Here is a 24,003-nt window from a genome sequence, read left to right as displayed (position 1 = left end):
TGTGGTAATTTGGATTTTCCTATGGACTGTGTTAGTTCTGGACTCAGCAGCTCAGAGCATTGGCAAAGGTTTTCTGCCAGTGCTGGATCCTCTTCCTCTCTAGGACTTGCACATGTTCATCTGCTCTACACAGAAGTTCTAAACTGAGAGAAGATTTTGAGCACTTGTAGACAATTTGATTGTTATCTATTTCTGCATATTAAGCAGCATAACAAAAAGCAGTTCTTTTATTTCAAAAAGGCCCTAAAGAAAATAGTACTAAATATTTTATTTCAATATATTTATAACTATTTCCACATTGGGAAGTTCTGATAAACTTTTCTTATGGTTTAGTGGTGGGTTAGAATTATTTGCATTTCTGTAGGTGTCCATAGCTAGATGCCAATGACAATGATCAACTATGAAAGATCTTCAGGAAATTTCATGAGGAATATTTGCAAGGGAAAGCTAATAAAGAAAATATTATTTCTAGATATAAAGAGTGGAAAAAACCCCATATGATGGATGAATATTACATTCCAGTGGCCAAGCAGACTCCTTCCTGAAAGGAGACCCTGGATTACTTTTTTTTCTCCCAATACATCCATGTATATGGTATTTTCAAGCCCTGATTATATATATAGATATAGGTACATATATTTATTCTTCCACAGTCTGTAGTTTTAGGATGTGATTTGGAAAAAAGAAACTGGCTGAAAGAAAATAAAGTAGCACAAAGAGCACGGTAAAAGGCTTTTTGGTCAAAACTGTACCACAGACTTTTTCACTCTTCTGCTAATAGGGATGAGAGGACGGTGAATTTTCATACTTGTTTTAGAATCTTTTGGTTTGTAGTGAAATGTCTTTATTACAAAGGCATTTATTTTCTTACAGCAAATTTGTGGCTTAGAACACTGATACAACGCTAAAGGTGCCCTGGTTTGTATCCTGGTTAGGGAGAACTGCATCCCTGCTCATTTTTTGGTGCATTTAACACCTGATGGTACCCAATTCAATATTCCAGTTTTACTGGAATAAATATTCCAGTTTTATTCCAGTTTTACAGAGCAGCAGCCTGGTCCTGCTGGAGTGATGCAGGATTCCCTCTTTGCCCAGCACTCAGCTGTGGGATGTACACACTGGGCTGTGATTTTAAGCTTTTTAATCAGTTTATTGACAGCTCAATAAAGAATTCCTTCAGGAGATTCTGCAAACATGGAAGCAGTTTCCTTCTGTTTAAATACTGGTAGGATCATTTTGCTGCCTGCTGTGGTTTTATTACAAAATATTCGGAATATAGTGAAGCAGCGCTAAGGCAAAGAGTTTTAACCTGTATAATCTTTGCAGGAGGAGCTCTTTGTACCTTTCATGTCTGCAAAATGGCCAGAATGTTTTTGTCACCACTTGCATGTCACTGCAAGTACATTATCTCAAGGGACAATTGCTTTTTGAGTGGTTTCTGACCCTTGTGTGTTCAGATTCCATTTTATCGGTGTCTTCATTTTTAAAAAATGAAAACAAGTAACAAAAACGAGGCTTTGGCACCACAGCCCTGCCATGCCTGGTTCTTATCTTTTTCTTTTTGCTGCTTGGCTTTGATTTGCTTAGCCCAGACTGAGGAGAGGTTAAAAGGAAAACCCTCTTTTGGGGGACGTGCCGCTGGATTTTATACTTACAATTCTATCTATTCAAAACATGTGGCCACTGCGTCCCTTCCAGGGCACAGAAAATAGTGTGAGGATTGAATTAGGTGTTCCTATAAATAGAGAATTGTTCAAACTGACAAAAGCTTGTTTTTCCTGCCCAAAGGTAACGACGCTGGTGAACACGAGCAATAAAGGACCATCTGGCAAGAAGAAAGGGCGCTCGAAGAAGGCTCATGTTTTGGCTGCCTCAGTGGAGCAGGCCACTCAGAACTTCTTGGAAAAAGGAGACCAAATTGCTAAAGAGAGCCAGGATCTCAAGGAGGAGTTGGTTGCTGCTGTAGATGATGTTCGAAAACAAGGTATGTGGGAAAATGTCTTTTTTTTTTTTTTTTCACTTTTCTGCCAGGGTTGGCATTAAATGTGTGAGATGGTGTTTCTTGTTTGGACTCAAATCTTTATTAGTTCTTATGTATGTTACAGTCTCACAGAGTGTGAGTTATACAGCATTTCACTAACAAGGTAAAAATGGAGCCCCGTCTCTCTCTCTACAAGGTCTTTTAAGGATAAACTGGCCAATTAAGAAATTAAGTATTTTTACTTTTAACCCAATAACCAACCACCCATGGCCTGCAATGTGGGCTTTTTATCCAATTACACAAAACCACCCAAACCCGTGAAGAAGAAGGTAAAGAGGAAGGACCAGCCTCTGCCCTACAACCTCCATCTTGCTTTATGTATATTACTATATTCTAAAAACTTAAACTCTTAAGTTTCTCACCATGTGATATTACACACTTCTATTCAAACTCCCCACCCACAATCCCAATTCTGTCATTCCATTTTGGAAGTCTTCTCCACAGCCTCAGGTTAAATGCAGTGTTCTCTTGGGGGTCAGTGTCTGTCAGCACAGAAAGTCTGAAATTCTCAGGGTTCTAACAGTAAAAAATGCTTGATGGGAGTAGAGCTTTGCCCAGTGCCAAAACCTACTGTTCCACTTTCAGCCTGGTTTTTATTCTGCTCTGTGACAAAATGATGTGATTTTTTTCACTTGGCTGAATTTGAGCAGTGGTTTAAAGCCTGTGGGTGCAAATGTAGCACTACGATTATGGTACATGTGTTTCTGAACAATCTAACAATTATCAACCAGATAAAAGAGCAATATAGAAATACTTGTGATTTCAAAAATGTAAAAAAATAGTTTCAAAGCCTAAAAATACAGGTATAATAACAACATCAAGACAATTATTTTCTGGGTGTTGGTGATAAAATAAATGGATACTCACAAGGTCTGACAATTTTTTTTCAAAAGATCAAATGGGTATGAGGTGCTTCCAAATTTACCTGTGTGGTAGGAGAAAAGTATGTTTTCAATATATGCCTATGACAAAATGTTTCAGTTGTATTGACTTTGCAATTATTTTTATTGCAGCAGAATTAAGTACCTTTCAGGTTTATTCCATTGTAACTCCTACATCTAAAGATACCATCTGCCAGTATCATCAGCCCTGGGTTTTTAGAACAAGACTGCGAGATCTTCAACTGAGATTTTAAAGGGAGTCTAAAGGATTTGGGTGTAAAATACTGATATTCAGTGAGTTACTCCCCCAGAACTCATACTATGCTTTTTTTTTATCTTGTGAAAATTGGACTGAAGTGATCATAAGAGAGGGCAGGGTTAAATTTTGTGTATATAAGCCCTGATTAGTGAATATTCCAGTCTGTTCTATCCTGAGGGTATTTTTTCCTCCTCTCCACTCTGTTTTCATGTTCCTGTGTGGTTTGGGTTTTCTCAAACATCCAATTGTCAGTACATCAGAATAAGTTAAGTATTTGCTGTATACTCTATGTACAATGATATTCCAGTATTCTAGTGGAGTTTTATGGGTTTTGTGGGTTATTTTTTCTGCTGGATGTTTTTTGTTGTGATGGTGGGGTTTTGGTTGGGTAGGTTTTTCAGATTTTTAATGCTTATGTCTGGCTGTTCTGGCATTAATTTTCATTTGTCAACTACTTCAGTTTCTGTTGCTTACATGACTTATTTTGTGTTGTGTCAAGTTGTAGCTCAGCATCTTCAGTGGTGACATGAGTGCCCATGTGCTCTCTGAATTTATTAACATTTTCCCTTTTGGGTTTGTGATGCTGACTCAGCTTCTCCTCAGGAGCCTTCTCCTGAGTTAGAGACATCAAGCTAAACTTAGACATTCTTTATCCAGACTGAATTTCTGTCTTTTTACATGACAAAAAGACTTTTACTTTTCTTAACCTATATTTAAAAAAAAAAAACCAACCAACCCAAACAACAATGAAGAAGCAGAGAGGAGGAAAAAGATCTTAAACAGAATGACACAGACATTCATCTCTTGTCAACACTCCAGGCTGGGGAAAAAAAGCCTGTCAGAAAAGTGGAGCAGCTTTTTTTGGGGCCTGTTCAACACGATCCCATAATGAGGAGAGCAGGAGACACCACACACCATTATTAGCACCCACGAGCCGTGTAAATGAGAGCAGCCCTGGTGTGATGTGAAATGATATGTTTAGCTGGGTGGCATAAAGAGCTGGATTAATGAACTGAGGCTGTGTTTTCCTGGCTGATTTCCTGGCAGGGTTCCAGCTGGGATAATTACATCGTCAACCTAAAAATGTCTGCGGCACTTACAGCTGCCTCTTGGTGTGCTCCTCATTTCCTGCCCTGCCTTGCTGGGTAATGTTGTGTCCTACTAAAGGCAGCAATTCACTCCAGGGACTCCTGCTTTCCATTGATAGGTGTGGAACAAATGCTCTGCATCAATACAAAATGCTTTGCAATGAATGAGAATGTCCATGGTTGTTAAGATTCTTGTTCCTTCTGTAGTGTGGAAGGGTAATTTCTGTTGGCCGTAGAAAACTTTGGTGATAAACTGGTTTGATTTATGAAACATGTTCTAAAAACACAAAGAGCAAAAACCAAAAGTGTAAGAGCCTAAATGAGAGATGTGGGACTCCGGGCAGCTCTTCAAAATGCAGTTTATTGTACCCAAGGTGTCACAGCAGCCCAGGGTGGTGGGTGACAGAGCTGTGCCTACAGCTGTCAGCTCCAGCTGCAGGCAGGCCTGGAGACCCTGAGTTTAGGTTACAATGCATTATAGACTTTGCTTTTGGTCACAATGCATTATAGACTTTTCTTTGCTGAGCATCTTCATACAGTAGAACCAATCTAGACCTTAACTTTTATCTCTAGCCCATCATAACTACTGTCATTACCATATTCATGTCACTATTCTCCAATCACTATAAGTCAGTACATTACAGTTTAAGCCAGAAGTTGTTTTTCAGTTTTCTTGCAGTGGAAAATTCTGAGACCTTTTTTCTACTTGCACCATTTGCTGCCTTGTTTGCCTGTGCTCTCTTTCTGCTTGGTAAAAACATCTCCTTGTTTGGGGTGGGTTTATCTTTTGCTCTAAGCCATAAAAACCCCTTGTAACTCACACACCCTTTGCCTCCTTGGTTATCCAGTGACACTGGCTCAGCAATTCTTTTTTTCTATAATAAAACTTGCTTCCATCTCTATTCCTTCATCAGACTCTACATTCAAAAATCTGCCAGGCATACATATCTGTGAGACTTTCTTGTCAAACTTTCATCCTTACCAACACAAAAGATAGGATACCTAAAGCTCATCCCTGTGTATCTCTGTATCCCATAATGATTCCATGATAGGAACACTTACACTTCAGAACCACCTAAGTGAGGTTTTCCAGTTGGTGGATATTGAATGCTTTGCCGTGTGGATGTTTATTCTGGTACTGTCAGAGTTGTGTAAAAGAGCTCCCAGATGGGGGACAAAGAAGACCTGGGAAATTGGGAAGTTTATCAATCATGCCTTTTTATATTAAGGAATATAAATTAAGGAAAAGCAGACAGGTGTTGGAACCAGATGATCTGTAAGGTCCCTTCCAACCCAAACCATTCCATGATTCCATGACCATAAAGAGTGAAGCTACAAACCCTTAGAAGAGCAGAGAAGTGAAGGTGAACCCACAGGAATTAAAATACAGCATATGCTGTACTCACAGCATGAGTGTCTAAATGCAAATGGTCTTTTATTGATCAGTTGAGAACAAGGAAATTCCCTGTGGAGGAGAAATTCAAGCCATGATTGACACAAAAATCTATCAAGAACTGCAGTTCCACTGGGCTCCAGTTTGATTTAATGTGTTAGGACACAGCCTGGGATGCTGCAGAAAGCAGCACAAGGAAATAGGCTATATTCATGTAAATTTATTCAATCTGGTAAATGGCTTTGGCAATGTCTGTCTGTAGGTATGTGCTGGTGACTGCCTGATTTTAATGTAATTTTCCTGGAAGTTTTTCTGGTATGTAGCTGAAACTTCCATTAGAAACATAATTCAGTCCAGCTGCTGGTTGTTGTGTTTTAATTTTTTTTTGCTTTTCAAGCATGGTAGATAAAATTTCACGCCATAATAGGAAATTCATCAAGGGAAACAAAATACATATTGATGCTTTTTGTGTTTGAAGATAGGGTAAAATTGAGGTAGACTTAAATTTTGTTCATGCAGATTTATGGACATTGTGAAAAAGAATGCGGTCTGTGTACTCTGTGACTATCTTGACATTGGATCAACATCTCTGAGACATGAAAGTGACTTTAACTTTCTTGGCATTTTTTTCCTGACAGAACACACTAAAAATAATATTTTTAGTGCTTTAATGCTTTTAACTATCTACTTTTGAAAATTTTTGAGTGAAATTTTAAAACTAGAAGTAATTCTATGAAAGATGGTTTCTAGAGAAATCTAGAGAATCTAGAATCTAGATAACCTGTTTTTTAGACAAAAAAAAGCCCCTGATCTTTTCACTTAAACATATGCTCTCTCTATGCTTATTTATAACCTTTTCACTGAAGTATATGAAAACTTTTTTTTTTTTTTGCTTACAAAAGTTAGCAGGTGCTAGTTCTTGATAGTGGAAAAAGTGTCTGTGGAAAGAAATTACTGAGAAACAGATTTTTTTTAGGCATACTAGAATTTATATTCATCCTGAAAGGTGAAGTGGGTCATGTGAGCACTCCTGCTTAGTGGGACAATGAATCTTGGTCTGCACTTTTGAAAGAACCTGTATCTACAATAAACATATTCTCTTTTTTCCAGTATTATCTGTGATGAGCTGCCCTGCAACTTGCTTTTTGTCTGGCTGGTGGCTCATGCCTGGGCTGAAAGCTTTTAGCACAAAGATTTGAAGTCTTCTATTCAGTAAATCACTGGAGCCATGGCCTGAAAACTCTTACCTTGTTAATAAAAGTTATTCCTTTTCTATTTTGAATTGCTTGTTATGTAGGGAAGTGACTTCAATTGTTATTCATGTTTGCAATGCTCCTCTTGAGAAATCTGGGCCCTCAAGTACCATTCCATGCTAATTCTGGCTCTTTCAGACTCTTTTCCATCCATTAATTATCTTTCAGCTCTCTGAGAATTGAGCTGCAGAAAGACATCAAAATTCCTACTCCGAAATTATTTAAAGCACTTATGAGGAGCAAGCAGATGTTGTAGAGCATCTCTCAGAGTTGCTGTAGAGAAAAGTAGGGTCAGGGCTTCCCAAAAGCAGGAGTGAGGCTGCTGCAGCTCCATGGCCCCAGTTTGAAGCAGGAACAAGACTGGTGCTGTATTTCCAGTACTTGCACACAAACACGTCACCACCTTTCTCTTCACAGAGAAAAGCAAGGCACAATTCTTCCCAAGAATATTTCTGGGTTTCACATTCTCTGAACCTCAGAGAAAGAAAAAACAATTCTTACCTCATTTACTGCTCCTGTGTTGTTCACAAGTGGAATGCATCATGGAAGATTGTTTACCTGAAGGGAATTGGTAATTGGATTCTGGTGTGAGTGTTTTGATTCACTGAGCAACTGAATTCAGGTGTGTGTGTCAGGACTGTCACTGACAGTCACGAGATTCTGGGCAGTGGAGTGCAGTTGAGTGCTTGGCATATTCAGTTTAGATGTAATGTAACATAGTGTAATATAGAATAATATAGTATAATAAAGTAATTAATTAGCCTTCTGATAAGATGGAGTCCTCATCATTCCTTTCCTTTGTTGGGGGCAAAAATATCCACTATACAAGCACATATACACAGCTGATATATATGATAGATAAATAATATACATGTATATCATTTCTATTTATGGCTGACCACACACATCAGCCTCTCAGCACTCACTGTTCTATGATTCTGTGAGACACTGGAACTGTCTGCCCAAAGAGGTCATACTTTGTAGGGGGATAGAACATAAGTAAATAAAGGTAGTGTAGAAAGTAATCTTACCCCATTAAGAGTTGCAGCTGAGCCAATTATTAAGGATTAGGAGCAGGTGTGATGTTAACAGGCCACAGCTGTAGCCAATCAGAAGAGTGTTATAAAAGAGTGGATTGGTTGGCTGAGAGGGAACTGGAGTCAGTTGGCTGCTGTGAGGATGAGGAAGAGTCAGTGCCTGGAGGAGCTGCCCACAAGAAACATCAAGGAGGTACAAAACTCTGGCAATATGGAACCCTTGCAATGTAATGACAATAGAACTGTTGCATTATGTGTGACAACAGTGCTTGCTGCATCACTGGAAATATTCAAGGCCAGGTTGGATGGGGCTCTGAGCAACCTGGTCTAGTTAAGATGTCCCTGCTCATTGCAAGGGATGGACTAGGTAACCTTCAAAGTCCCTTCTAACCCAAGCTATTTTATCTTTCTCTGAAACAAACCCAACAACACCAATGTCTTGTCCTGCTCCACTCTGTTCCTGATTAGGATTGATCTTTAAGAAGAAAACTAAATGTGGAGAAAAAATGAAATGCATACAGGGCATGGCAGACGGGTTGGAACTAGATATTTTTTAAGGTCCCTTCCAACCCAAACCATTCCATGATTTTCTGTGCACATTAGATTTAGGCTTTTTGGGAGAACTGCTGGTGATATTGGTTCTTGGTAAAGCCAGCTGGCTGTCCAAGGATCTTCACTTCTTCTCTATTCTCTGCACCATTTCCAAAAGGTTTCTTTCTGTTTAGTCTTGGCTGGAGTTCTTCTGATATTCATTTCACTTTTCAGTGTTTTGTTTAAGCTCATGTTAGTTTAAATATTTTAAAGTGACTTTCATCTCCCGGGTGTGTTTGTTATAAGGGGTAGTTGGTGTTTGATATATTGCCTGAACATGAGAGTTTGAAACAGATTTTGCAAAAGCAGTGATATAAGTTTGAAAAGTAATATAAATTAATATATTTCTTATCCTATGTTTATTTACATTGTCTTTCTTGAAGATTTTATATTATTGTGGCTTTATATCAGGATGAAATCAGAATAATTTTTTTTTTAACCTGCCAACTTCTGACAGTTGTCAAAAATAAAATTATACTCAGAAACTGAAAGATAGGGAAGTAGTGTTTCCTCCAGAAATATTTCTTTTGAGTATTAAAATCAAATCCTAAAATTACTGCTTGTTCTTTTAGAAGAAATATTTCTGTTAGTAAAGGTTTTATTTGAGAAAGTATTACAGAAATTCAGCACAGTTAAAAAAAAAATCACTATCAAGGGACTGTAACTAGGCCATGTTTTGCAGTAAATATTTAACTCCACCACCCATTAGTATGCATGAAATTTCTGGATTCAGGTCAGATTTGGAGAATAGCTTCACTAGGATTTAAATTAAGAAAATTATTAAAAGAAAAAAAAAAATCTTACAAATTGGGATAGGTACCACAGGCAGTTATCTTGCCCTGTTCTGTCTTCCAGCAGTAATTCCCAAGCTGGATAGGCTTAATCCATAGTGAGTAATCCTCAGTAGCATTTAATGTACAGCCTTTTCAATTAAGTTTTGAACTAACCATGAGCAATATTCTGCAAGATTTCCTCCATGCATGAAATTTGTATTTGTGTCCCCTCTGTGCTAATTCAATGTGGAGATGGGAGCTGAAGTCCCTGACCCCTCAGAATGGTTCTGTGAAGCTGCAAAGCACCACGGGGTGAGCATCTCGACTTCTCTTTTTGAAGCTGTTCTGATTTATGTGTTATTGGAACTTCCTCTGACTCCCAGCTGAGTGCTGGAAATGAAATCACTGTTGATTCATTAGGCAGAAATTCTGAACTGAAATTCTTTTTCTTCAACATTAAAAAAAAAAAAAGAGAAGAAGAAGGAAATAGAAAAGGAAAAGTTTGAGTCATCTTTGAACTGGAAAATCAGTTATTTTAGTCTGTCAGATCAAAAGTATTTGGAAGGAAATTCCTTTTAGCCTGGCACAGGAGTGACCTCAGATGACTGTGTAGGTCAGTGATGGAAGTTTTTAGCAGAGCAAAGGAACTGAGAGTTTCACCAGCTGTCTGATGAAGGATAGGAAAACTGGTGGGAGATCAGGAGTGGTGCAGAGACTTTGTCAGGGATATTTAAATTGGGAAGTAGCATACTGAAGGGAGAAAGAGTTAAGGAGTTGAGCTTAAGGTTTGGTCATTGCTTTTTGCTTCAGTCACTGAACAGTGAATTTTCAGTCTTTCAAAAACTAGCTGGAAAATTTCAAGAATGACTTTGTGATGATTATACACACACACAAAATAAAGAATTGCTAACAAACTTTTACAATAAAATTTCATTCTGTTGAGTAAATTGTGCAATGGAGTTCAGTTTTTAAAAGTGTTAATTTCTGTGTTTAGACTGTAACTGTAAATACTGCTGTGATTTATCTAACATGGGAAGATCTAAAGTTTGGATCCATGTTACTAGGATTATTTCTTCTTAGTTAAAAGGGGGAATGGCATTAAACTGTACAAGGATAGGTTTAGATTAGAAATGAGGGGAAAATCCTCCCTGTGAGGGTGGTGAGGCTATGGCACAGGTTGCCCAGAGAAGCTGTGGGAGCAGAGGCTCTTCCTTTCAGAAATGGTGGCTTTTGTGTAGGTGGGAGCTTCTCTTCAGAGGTGCTTGTTTACAGTTTGCAACTGTAGCTACTGCTAAAGATGCATTTCACAATTAGAAACTGTTTCAAGGTGAATTTTGCAACCTCTGGGGGCAGCAAGAAAAGCCAGCAAGGTCCTGTGTGGGACCTCTTAACCGGAGAGAAGCAGAGAAAAGAATGATCAAAACAATTCTTGTCTCATTTGCTGCGCCTGCGTTGTGCCAAAGCAGAATGCAATATGGAGATTGTTTATCCAGAGTGATGGCGTTTTGTTTCCTTGACCAAGTGTGTGCGTGTGTCAGGGCTGTCGGCTGACACTCATGAGATTCTGTGCAGTGGAGTGCATTTGAATGCTTGACAGATTCAGTTTAAATGTAGTGTAATACAGTGTAGAATAATATAGTTTAATAAAGCAATTAATTAGCCTTCTGATAAGATGGAGTCCCTCTCATCATTTCTCTCCCCCTCATTGGGGTTGCACTGCATTTACCATAGTCCTGCGGTGAGGCCGCCGTGTGCCTGTGTGGACAGAGCCTCCTCTCATCCCCTCACGCCACAGCGGCCGTGGCAAGGCCTGGAAATGGCGGGAACCAGCAGCAGGAGCAACGCAGGCCCCACGTGAGCTGAAAAATTTTTATTTACCTCTAGAACTGCTCTGTGGGCTCCTGTATTTCTGGTAGTGTTGCTGCCATCTTGTGTCTTTGTTCCTGGGGCCTGCAGTCTCCCTTTTGGAGGGGATGGGTGTGGCGCCATCTTCCCTTTGTCCCTCAGCCACACGGCCGCCTCAGGCGGGCGCCATCTTGGGAAGGCTCATTCCAACATTTTGGGTCTCTCTTTGTGTCTCTGAGGGTTGTGAGATTGGACAGTTTTGTATCTAGCAGTTATTTTGTGTTGTTTTTTGTCTGTTGCTGCTCCATTTGTTAGTAAACAGTTGTTTTTTCACTTATATCTAATCTTTCCTTACTGGTGGCAAGGGATTGGTTGGAATTCAGCGGACGTGGCTCATTTTGGAGTGTCCAACTTTATAAATGGTCTTAAACCAAGACACTGTCCCATCTCTGGAAGGGTTCAAGGCCAAGCTGGATGGGGCTTGGAGCAACCTGGTCTAGTGGAAGGTGCCCCTGTCCGTGGTAGGGGATGGAAAAAGATGAGCTGTAAGGTCTCTCACAACCCAAACCATTTCATGATTCTGTGATTACCCAGTGGGGTTTAATGAGAAAGATGCAAGCAGTCCTTGGGGCACTAAGCTCTATCCTGGAGTCTTCCTTGCCCCTCTGCTCAGTCCTCCTATTTGCCTACAGTACATTTTGTTCTGTGTTCTTTATTTTTTGACTGCATTTTCCATGGCAGTCATCCAACTTTAAAAGTTGTATAAAAGCTTCTTTCTCCCATACAGATTAGGCTTTAATTTTGGATATGGTTTCAGAAAGCAGTATTGGATAAGAGAAGTATTAAAAATGACAGCATGAAAATTTGAAATATACTTTCTAATATCTGAGTCCTAAAAGATGCTTAGTCAGTATATAAAAGGCTTTAATTTACTGCCTTTACATTTACCATTTTGAGCACGTCTTTTTCTGAAGTACATTTTTCACATACTACAAAGGCCAGTAATACTTTACAGAGTGAGGGAATATAAAATGGTATAATCAAATAAGAGGCACTGATTTCCTCTGAGAAGTGTCAAATTATAGCATTCTGATCTCCAGCTATCTTGTTCTCTCTGTTTTAATCCCTTTATCAGAGACAAATTCTTTTTAGACTTTAGATCTATGAGATATTTCAGCTGCTGTTTATATATGAACATGGGAAAAGGAGCCTGTTCTGTATAGCTGATGGAATTTAGAATTATTTTCATATCTACTAAAAATTAAATTGTAGGCTCTCCACTGATTTTGATTTCGGATGTTTGCAAATTTCCTTCAGCTATAATTGTTTCAATTTACTTTGAGATCTGTGCTTTTTTCTTTTTTTTTGGTATTTTAGTTGTAGATAAGTCAGTTGTTAACCTCTGTTCATATTATGTGATTCCTACAGTATGTGATGAAATATGTGTTTTCTCTTCAGAAAATGTCACCTCTACTTCTTTTCACTTGTTTGTGGTGGACTTTATGGTTTTAAATCTCTCCTTATTTTATTTATTCAACACTTAGCTGTCTGAACAGAGAATTTGGCTGGAACTTGGGCAAAAAAGGAGAGTCAGTGACTTTTGTGAAAAGGGACAAGGGATGGACAGCTCAGGAAAGCTACAGGGATGTTTGGAGGTCATGCAGGGAGAAAATGGCAAAGCCCAGCTAGAACTGAAATCTGGCTGCTGCCATAGAAAACCAATAAAAAAGGATTCTACAAATTCATTAACAACAGGAGTAGAACCAATTTTGGGGGCTTCATTCTGTTCCCATGTCTGCCCTTCAGCTCAGAGCGCTGGGTACCTGAAGGACAACTCCTCTTACTGCTGGAGAGTGAGGCAAAGCAGGAATTTCGTACCTCAGCATTTTCCTCATCCTTGTGACTGAATTTTGCTCAGTCACAAAGGATGAGGATGAACATAAATCAAAAGGATGGACATAATGGGATCATGGAATGGTTTGGGATGAAAGGGACCTCAAAGCTCATTTAGTTCCAACTCTCTGCCATGGCAGGGACACCTTCCACTAGACCAGGTTGCTCAGAGCCATCTCCAGCTTTGATTCCCCTCCAGCCTCCCTTCTGCCATGCCCAGCTATTTATAAAGGACAGTCCTAACACTCAACCATTGTTTTTTTTTTCTATTACCTATACAGGCTTAGACTGATGATCATTTCTTTCTGTTCTCATTACAAACCTAATGATAATCATGTTTTGTTTATGAGCCTTTTCCTGTGCACAACAGCAATCTGCCTTTCTGGGTGTTGATGGAGGGCTATAGATTAGTTTTGTGTTTTGATCTCTGCCCTGGAATGTAAATTCACACCATGAGGCTCAGTTATCTCATTATCTCTGCAGAGAAGCTTTTGCAATTTTTAGACATTCAAGCAATGAGTATGGTTATATAAAGGAGCTCTTATATTAACACATAGGTGTCACTGCATGTATGTGAATTCCCATTGAAACTGGCAATAAATTATTAGGTTACTAAAATGTTGCCAAGTCAAAATTAGTTTTTTAGTCTTCAAGAATTAATTTTTAAATATAGTTCTCAATTTTGAAAAGATAAACTTAATTTTCATGTAACCTGAGGTTTTGAGCATGATTTTAGAATCTTTGGTTGTTTTATGGCAAAAAAATAACTGCATTGGATCTCAAATATAGGTTATTATAAACAATGTGTGCAGATTATGTGAACTAATTGAAGAATTGAAATAATTTTTTTAAAGTGCTCTTGTACTTTCAGTCTATTTCTCTGTGTAAACCTGCAGATGCTCTCTCTGTATTTTATGTTGTCTTCTTTATCATCTTTTTCTTACTGTAAGTCTATACTGTAGATTTTCCTTCTGTTGATGACTCTCCCATATCTGCTTTTCTCCTTTCTCATCCTTTCTCATACAGGAGTTATCTTTCTAAATTTTTGTATTTAAATTTTTCCTGTTTTATTTCTTTCTTGGCTGCAGACCCCTCAGTTGTCCAGCATTAACGTGCCTGTCCTCTTAATTCCCGCTGGGGCTGTGGGAAGGGTTTTTTTTCTACTTTTAGCTATGTCTGTTCCCTAGATTAAGCAGTGTTCCCTCCTTCTCTTACTGCTTCAAGACATTCAGGTAGGATCTAAGTGTAAGGAAAAGCACAAATTAGCAGGAACACAAAAGTGACCCTCAAAACAAACAGGGAGCTGATAATCCACCAGAGTGATCAATCTCAGCATCAATCCTTCCCCCTCCTCACAGTGCTGCCCATGTGCTGACATTATCAGCTTGCTGCTCCCTCTTTTTCACAGATCACTGGGATTTTTTGATAAATTTTGGTATGAAAACGCATCTTGCTGGAAAATATCAACCCTTTGAACTGAAGCTTATCTCAAAAAATATCTATTTCAAATAAACTCTTTATTGGGTATTTTCTATTCATGTGATGATAGAGAGTGATGGAACTGATTCTAATTATGATTTTGAACTTGGTTCACGGTGCCTTGGGCACAGATAGAATCTACCCTTGAACTTGCTTTCCTGTACAGTATTTGTGAGCCTCTTCAAGCCCCAGAATGAAAATAATATCCAGAATGGTTGAATCTGTGTGCCTAATGCCACAGTGGTTTTCTTGGTGGGCTTCCTTTTCCATGAATTTTGGGTGCTTTTCAAGTGTTGTTCCCTTCTGTACCTGATATGTTAAATTTATTAATGACAGCTCTATTTAAATTAATAAATTGTTATGCAGAAACCTATTAAATGATTAAACTCAAGATGTTAATCACTAGGACTTACAGATTTTTCTTTGTCAGTTCCATTCATTTTAGTCCTTTTTTACAATAATGATTTCAATGAATGTACCATGCACAGTTCACCAGAAAGACAGCAACTTTCCTGAACATTTTCCACTGCAGTTTCTTACTTAGGTGTTGAACTATTCTACTCATTTTGAATGTGCTTCTTGATGCAACCTTGCAGCTTTTGGATAAAGAGGAAAATATTTATTTTAAATTAGAAATTTCAAATTTTTAGTATGAACGTTGGAATTGTGGGAAAATTGGTACTGAACTCCTTGTTGATAGGACAAGGGAGAAGATATTTCAACTTAGAGTAGATGTAGATGGGATATTGGGAAAAAAATTGTTCTCTGAGAGGGTGAGGAGGCCCTGCACAGGTGCCCAGAGAAGCTGTGGCTGGCTCTGGATCCCTGCAAGTGTCCAAGACCAGGCTGGATGGGGTTTGGAGCACCCTGGGATGGTGGAAGGTGTCCCTGCCCATGGCAGAAGGTGGAACAAGATGGGGTTTATGATCCCTTCCATTCCAAACCTCTCTGTGATTCCATGTTCTGTCAAACATAGTTCAGCAGCGTGATTTTTTTTACCAGGATACAAATAAAGCCACATTATAATTCAGCTGAGCTTGATTTTTAAAATTTGCCTCTGTATTTATTGATATCTCGAGAGGTCCAATGTGGTTTTGTGTTCCCAGACACAGTGCTGAGCATCTGAAATGTTCATGTTGATGTTCCCTGAACTCTCCAGCTCAGTGAGGGCAGATCAGTTTCGTGTGTCCCTGAAGGATGTTAATCCTTGGGGTAACTGAGTTGCAGACAAAGAGGGATTAGAGATGCTAATGTATCCTCACATCCCAAATAATTTTGGTTTTAATTGAAATTTAATTGGGTTTTTATTGTACTTAAGTGTGTCAGTGATGTTCCAAATGCACGATTAATTCTGACTATTAATTAGAAAAAGTTCCTTCTAAAACATAACATTAGTGGATAAATTGTCTTACGTTGTCGTAGATATTGGCTAAATACCCAAAAGTTCTGTATTCTTGCTATTTTCAGTCCCTCAGGAAAGAAGTAGTTGGGTTAATTAAAATTACATATTTTTATGGTCCATGAAGTGAATGATGTGATGTGTTCTTGGATCTAAGAGAGAACATTGAATCTAAAATACCTACTAGATTTAAGGATATCCATCCATTGTGCTTTAAAATTCAGAGTGATTCATCTTCCATCCCTCTGTCTAAATATCAAATGTAGAGTGAGTCAAATGTAAGTGAACTGGATTGTCTGTACAATCAGTTCCACAGAGACACAGCTCCAGGAGCTGAAAAGTGACAGGAAAAGTCTGGGCTCGATCAGACATTGCCTTTTCTGGCCCTGCAATCCATTAAAATGATGAGAACAGTGGTCATCCTCCCACAGATGGAGAACAAAGTCCCAGCTGCAAATGGAAGAGGAGATTTAGGGGACATAGTAGTAAAGATTTAGGAAAAAGACTTTAAGGAAAGGGGAGACTAAACAGCCATTGGTGTGAAGCTTTTAGAATTATCAATAGAATTTTTAATGCATATTTGTATTTAGTAAGTATGTAGGATGAAAGTGGTCTACAAATAACTTCCACATTCTGATAATAGCAAACAGGTTAATACTGAAATGAACATTTTCAATTATGGAGAATGATTATTTACCACATCTCTTAAAACATCGTATTTTGTTTACAGGATTTTAAAAACCAATGTGATTAATAAGGTATGAGGAATATAGACAGTGAGAAACCAACCATCCAGGATCAGATTAAGGTCATTATTCCTAAAATTTGGCTGTTCAGATACATACTGGTATGGAAAATGGGTGATCCTACTCTATTTGGTGAATTTCTAGACACATCCAAGGGGTGTAAAACTGCAGATCTTTGCATCCTGAAGGGTTTGCTTTTGTTTCTTAAGACAACGTCCGTGGTGAAAGGATTAAAAACCTGCTTACATGATTTAAATATACCTTATTAACAATTATGGGTTGTTCAAATCTATCATATTATCATTTAGTATAATTCTCACTCTTTTAGATGGAATCTGCAACTCATTTTGGGTCTATATATTATTATTATAATTTATGATAGCTTCATAACAGTGCATTTGCTCTAATTACAAGGAGAGCACTCTAAAATACTTCCATTCTGTCATGGATCAGTTGTTCTGTCTTTTTAATCACGGACATGTAGAACAAAAGGAAAAATCTGAAAGAAATGGATTAATTAGACTACAGCTTTATTAACTTCTTCCATTTGGGAACTGCTCAGGAGTGGTGCATCCAATCAATTTGTCATTGTTCTGGTAATTATTTCCAGGTGTTTGGTGTATTGTCAGCATCCCATACTGATCACAGCTATTCTCTGCATTGCTACTCAGTGCCCATCTTCTATCTCTTAATAAACACTTCAGGGCTTTGGAAAAAATTATATTTCCTCTGTCTATTAACCATTGAAAGCCTTGGTTCAATGCTTTCCTCACAGGTAGATGTTTTACCCTAAGTCTGCTCGTGAACTTCCAGTAGCTTTTTTTGGTGACTTTTGCAATCATCTGTTGACAGATGTTTGCAGTTGTTAAGCTCTGGGGACATGGTGGCATTGTTGGGGTGTCCTGTGCAGGGCCAGGAGCTGCACTCAGTAATCCCTACAGTTCCAGCCCAGGATATTCTGGGATTCCATGAGTATTTCTCATAGCTGCAAGTGGTCCTAAAAACCTGCAGTTCTTATAATTTGTACTCCAGAAGCTGAATTGTTTCATGGGGCTGCTGTAATGATTATAGAAATGGATATTGTGTGCAATTGGAGGGGGCTGAAGTACTGCCCTTAGTCTGTCAGGACTCCTCACAAAAATTCACAAAGCCAAAAAGGAACAATAGGGACAAGAGTGGAATAAGAACACAGTGAAACTGAAGGACAAATGGGTCATGAGAAAAAAATGGATTTAAATTATCTACAAATACAGGCAGGATGGCATTAAAGTGTCCCTAATGAAAGGAACCTGTCAGATTCTGGAGTTCATTTTGGAGTCAGTTTCTTATATAGGATTAATTGGGGTTAAATGTCTGAGCTGTTTCTAAGATGGAAGCTTGATAAGTTGATGAGTGTAGCTATTATCATATTAAGATTAGTATTAATTACATTATCACTTGACTGACTGCAGTGGCAAGCAAGCAGACCTGATGGCTTCAGATGTCTGTGTTTCTTGTGTTGACCCAATTTTCACTGAAAGTAATTTAATATAGATTACAGAACAACTTGAAATGCATTTGGAAAGAAATGGATAACTAAATGGAGGGTTGACTTTTTCCAGATAAAAAAGTTTCTCTAAAGAATAATTGAGCCAGCTGAAGCTCCACTGATACCTTTGGCCTAAGAGTAGTTTGATGCCACTGCTGTAAAAGGATTAAAACCTGTTAATTGGCACTGAGAGAGATGAGCCTTCCTCCCCATAACTGCTAGTTTCTTTGATTATTAGTTTCTAAATTATGAACTATTAGATTTTGTTAAGTTTTAAACAACCTGCTGTGAACTTTTGTACTTTTTTTGGTTTGCTTATTTGAATATGTCTATTTAATAATTTCTACTTCATTGTTTTGGAGTTTTATTTCACCTAATGTGAGCTAAGATTAACTATCTAATCCAAGCTCTTTTAAGGTTTTTTGGTTTTGTTTGTTTCTGTTTCCATTTGACCCTCTGTGCATTTTTCCTCTGCCATTGAGTGTTGATTTTAAAATCTTTTTGCAAGGGATATCTCCTTGGATATTCAAGTCTAAGAAGATAATTTTCCTTCTTGCTTTCCCGATGCCACTGGCCAATTATCAAATACTACCTCTTTCTTTCATAGTCCAATATAAATATTTGTGTGAAGCTGCACACTGCTAATTTGGCAGAAAATGATAAAATCTCTTCAGTACCAAAACGGAAGTTAAACAATTTTCAGGCTTCTGATTCCAAAATCAAAAGCTTGCTTTGGCTTCTGCTTGGATTTCTCTAAAATTCAGTACTTTCACTTGCAAGGGGTTTTCTGCTGGATGCTTGGAATCACTTCCATCTCATCTGAATCCTGCTTAGAGCTTAAAAAAGGGAAAAACCTTGCTGGGATTTCCTGTGGTTGGTTGTGTCCTCTTGGGTTCAATCAGCTCAGTGTGCTCCAAGAGTGCACTTTGGAGCAAAGTCTTTATTTACTCTGGGACTCTTGGTTTCCTTTCATAAATAATTGGAGGGAAAATGATGCCTTACAATGTTACACTGGTTGGATGAAGCCAGTCCTGCACTGGGATCAAATTCCCAGCTAGGAAACTCACATCCAACCCTTGCTCATGTGCTGGGCTCTCAGCTGTTCTGTGGTTGCCCTCAATATCTCCTTTTACATGAAATATTGGAGTCACTGACTAATAATAAGAAGAGGTTTATTCTGAATTTTTAGCACACTCTCAGCCAAAAGTTGTGGATAAACTTTTCAAGCAACTGTTTGAATTAAAGGATGTGATAGAAAAAAATCTTTGTGGCATCAGAATTCCTTGCTCTTAGTTTCAGTGATTTTTGGCACACAAGTAAAATGCATGGGAAGGTAGGGACAGCAAACTGTGGTCCTCCTACAGAAACTTTGTTTTCTTTTTTACCTTGAATTTCAGCTCTGTGATGCTGAGCAATATAGCATTTAAGTATGTTTAGAAATTTGGTGTTCTCTTTTTTTCTAGCAATGATTTTTGTTAATTGTCTCCTAAGAAATTTGTAGAGAGTTTTGCCAACCCTATGGAAAGCTAAGAGGAATATATAGCTTTGGAAATGAGGCACTTGAATTGTGTTGTGAAATTTTATATTATCAGCTTATCATCAAAGATACTCTGCTTGCAAATTATAATTTGAACACACAGTCCTAATGGTAAATATAATAAGGAAAATAGTTCTGATGGGAATTAATCACTGTGGCCATCTTAAATCTCTCCCCCACTATTTGCATTGTCTTATGGGAAGTTTTGCCATCTGGGATTTTTTTTAATGTTGTTGTAATGGTCTTAAAAGCAATGTAAATATGCTTGGATTTCACATTAGAAGTACTTTCTTTTTGAGATTCTGCACTGGAGACAAACTGGATTTTTTTTTTAACAACAGCAAAGATTGGGTTAATATAAAATCTGTGAATCATAGCCAGGCTGGGAGAGGTGGGGTTGTTCAGCTTGGGAAGAGGAGGCTCCAGAGAGACCTTCCAGTGCCAAAATGGACTCCAGGAGAGCTGGAGAGGGACTTGAGACACAGCATGGAGTGGCAGGACAAGAGGGAATGGCTTCAAACTGCTGGGGTGCAGGGTTAGATGGGATATTGAGAAGGAATTCTTGCCTGTGAGGGTGGGGAGGTCTAGGGGGATAGAATATAAGAAATAAAAGGTAGTATAGAAAGTGATCTTACCCCATTAAGGAGTTGCAGCTGGGTTAATTACTGAAGATTGGGAACAGGCCTGATTTTAACCGGCCACAGCTGTACCCAATCAGAAGAGTGTTATTAGAGAGTGGATTGGTTGGCTGAGGGGGAGCTGGAGTCAGTTGGCTGCTGTGAGGACAAGGAAGAGTCAGTGCCTGGAGGAGCTGCCTGCAAGAAACATCAAGGAGGTACCAAACTCTGGCAATATGGAACCCTCGCAATGTAATGACGATAGAACTCTTGCACTATAATGACAACAGGGAGGCCCTGGAAAGATTGCCCAGGGAAGCTGTGGCAGTCCCTGGATCCCTGGAAAAGTCCAAGGAGAAGTTAGAGGGGCTTGGATTGCCCTGGGAGAGTGGAAGGTGTCCCTGGAGTGGATCTGGATGGGTTTTAACATCCCTTCCAACCCAAGAGTTTTGTGGTTCTCTGATTTTTTTTCCCCAGCAGCAGTTACTTTATATACTTCGTGAAAAAATAAAACCCACAAGTCTGGGCTTTAACATCCCTTCCAACCCAAGAGTTTTGTGGTTCTCTGATTTTTTTTTTTCCCAGCAGCAGTTACTTTATATACTTTATGAAAAAATGAAACCCACGAGTCTGAACGCTAACCCGAGCGCCGTTTGTGTTCCGCTCCAGGGGAGACGATGCGCATCGCCTCGTCCGAGTTCGCCGATGACCCCTGCTCCTCGGTGAAGAGGGGCACCATGGTGCGCGCTGCCCGTGCCCTGCTCTCGGCCGTCACTCGCCTGCTCATCCTGGCTGACATGGCTGATGTCATGAGGCTCCTCTCACACCTCAAAATCGTAGGTGTTTTTCACCTTCTCTCTTGGGTTTGTGTGCTTTGGGCGTGGAAAAAAGGATAAATTAGTTAGGAAGATGGCTGTCCACAGTCTGTAGTCTCTGCTTGGTTCTCTTGAAGTGCTGATCAGAGGTAGGAGTTAACACATTTCTGCATTAGTCTCATTCATTTTCTAATTATGCAGAAGTTAATATTTGAACATTTAAAGCAAACTTTGTGAGCTGTGAGTCTTCAGTGACTGGACTAATACTGCTGTTAAACAGCTCTCTGACCTGAACTGAAACATTTGCTTCACTCACATTTTATCCCAGTTACTTTCCCAGTATTTTTGTGTTCTGGCACAATTTAAGTGCTATAGCTGTCTACTCTTGTTTTTTTTCTCTTTGTGACTTCTGAATATATCTAAAGATTGAATGTTTAATTTGGAGAGCGACAATAGTACAACTGTCTAATCAAAGAGTAAAGAGGAATTAAAGATTACCATGGTAGTTTGGACAGATTTATATTCACTTTTGACCACCACATTCACAATTTTATACAGGAGTATTAAAAAGATTTTCAGTTGAAACTAGGAAATGCATTTTTCCACCTTCCCTAGCTGTTGCACTTACATTTTTATTGCAGAAACAAATAATGAAAAACCTCTGAAACAAAATAAAATTGTGCAGAAAATCATATACAAAATACTTAAAGCCTGCAGAGTGCATGTGTGAATTCAACAGAGGAGATGGAGGGTTGCTTCTTTTTAGCAACTGTTCAAAAAGTTGTTTGGTTTTTTTTCCTTTTTTTTAATTTGTCTTTTTGACGGTGCAACTGCAATTTGATGTTCTGGAAAAACAGAACCCTTCAACTTGCAAACTGTGCAGATAACCTGAATAGCTGGAAAACAGTTTTCATAAGGAAAGAGGCTGATTTTTCAGCACAGGTTCTAGTGAGCTCTGCTTTAATGGATAAAATGCTGCTCTCAGAATTGTCAGCACATGGCTCTGGTTACGTGCAGTGTAAGCACTGTCTCTCTCCAATATGCTTTAAATTTTTCCTCTCTATAATGCTCCATGTAACTGTGATTCAGATTGTCCTTTCCTAGCAAGGCCAACACTTGAATATCATAAACAACAGCTTTTTTCTGAACGTTAAGATGAAAATTTGTATTCAAGCTCTTTCATGGGAAATGAGAAATTCTGTTCTCCCATCTGAGATTTCCTTTGCAGCAGAGTACTCTGTTGTGTAAAATACAAATGTCCAGTGCTGGTTTGTAAGTGGGTGTACTTACTTGCACAGTTTGCACCCAGATTTGCAGGGGCTGTGTCTGGAAGTTGTAATCTCTGCATTTATCCAGTGGTATTACAAGTTCAGTTTCAGAAGTCAGTGATCTCAGTGGTTCTTTTCAGCAAAATTCAACATTCAACCTTAATTGTCATTTTTATTTTCATGTTAAAAAGGGTAATTTATTTCTGAGGATTGAACATGTAAATATCTTTATTTTACCACTTTACAGTGCTAACTGATTTTAGACAAATGAATTACTAGGGGGAAAAATGGTTATCCTATACAAAATTGATGGAGGAAAAGCTATTCTATTGACTCAGAGGTAACCTTCAAAGACTTGTGTAAGTTACCCATAAAATTAATGAACTCAAATAATTCTGCATGTCAGAGTAATGAAGCCTGATTTATGCTGAATTGTGCTGTAATCAGTTTTCTCTGAAAGCATGTCAAAGGCTTCCCAGGAAATGGTGCATTTTAATTAGTGTTTTAGAGGGAATATATGCAGGTGCTTTCTGGAAGGATTCTTGGTCATTGCATATCTTTTACACTGCTAAGATTAGAAATAGTGGTTATTGCAGAAGCTTTTGTAACACATTTAAAAACCATGTACCATTATAGTATGTGGTCATGCACACAGAGGATTATAGCTCTATTGTAATTAACTCCAGGCTAGTTAATCAGAGGAACAGATCAGTGGAAGTTGAGTGTTGTCTGAAGGATGGAGAATTTGCTCCAGTATGAATATGTAAAAAAGAAATTGTAATAAGAAAAATAGCATTAAAAAGGAGCTTGTGCTCCTGTCCATTCTAGTATTTCTCATAGCTGATTTCTTCCTTTTGGAGTCTCTGGTCTGACTGACATGATAGAGTATGATCAGCATCCTTTGAAATCTGATTATCAGAGTGGAATCTCTGACAAAATTTTCAGGATTTCTATTTAATATGGAGCAGGACTTAAAAACAAAACAGGTATCAGTCTGTCATGCCTGTGCTTGGCATTACAAACATAATAAAGATGAAACTTTCAGGTATTTTAATGTAATGTAAATGTTTCCTGATAAAAATGGAAAATGGGCGTATTTTGCAAGAAGTTCTGCAAGAGTAAGTTATTTAATACATTGATGCTTTTCCAATTTGTGTTAATGGTAAAGCAGTCAGTTCATTTTTTAAAAAAAAACACTGTTCTTAAGATTAAAAGAAGAGAGAACTTGAATTCTGAATAAGATTGTAGCTTGTAAATTGGCAGAACTTGGTTTATAATTTCCAGCATAACAGCTATGAATTTATGTTCCTGAATTATGCATTTTCCAATAGAAATGTATGAGTTTGCTACTCTACTGCCCTGTAATTTGTAAATCTGCAGTAAGTAGGTAAAAGCTCAAAATGGAAATATACTCTCTCAGTGGTAGGAAAACACAGAGCAACTCAAGCAATAAAAAGACAGGTTCTGCACATAATTGTGCCTTTCTAAACTGTTAGACACCAGCTACTGCTGAATTTATCAATTCCCAGCAATGTCTGGAGGGCTGCAGACCCTTCCTTG

At 38.4% G+C, this 24,003-nt stretch overlaps 1 protein-coding gene across 1 annotated transcript in view; it reads left to right on the top strand.

Annotated features, from left to right (window-relative positions):
- Nucleotides 1-24,003, top strand: part of CTNNA2 (catenin alpha 2) — a 478,672-nt gene that overhangs the window by 97,298 nt on the left and 357,371 nt on the right. Inside the window, exons 3-4 of the mRNA XM_054632611.2 lie at nt 1,789-1,984; nt 21,030-21,200. Coding sequence (XP_054488586.1) covers nt 1,789-1,984; nt 21,030-21,200 — 367 coding nt within the window. The remainder of the gene's footprint in view (nt 1-1,788; nt 1,985-21,029; nt 21,201-24,003) is intronic.

Source organism: Agelaius phoeniceus, chromosome 4 (assembly GCF_051311805.1).
Source record: "Agelaius phoeniceus isolate bAgePho1 chromosome 4, bAgePho1.hap1, whole genome shotgun sequence".
In the NCBI taxonomy this organism is placed as follows: Eukaryota; Metazoa; Chordata; class Aves; order Passeriformes; family Icteridae; genus Agelaius; species Agelaius phoeniceus.
The sequence above is the reverse complement of the archived record's forward strand: the minus strand, read 5'-3'. Positions and strand labels throughout refer to the sequence as shown.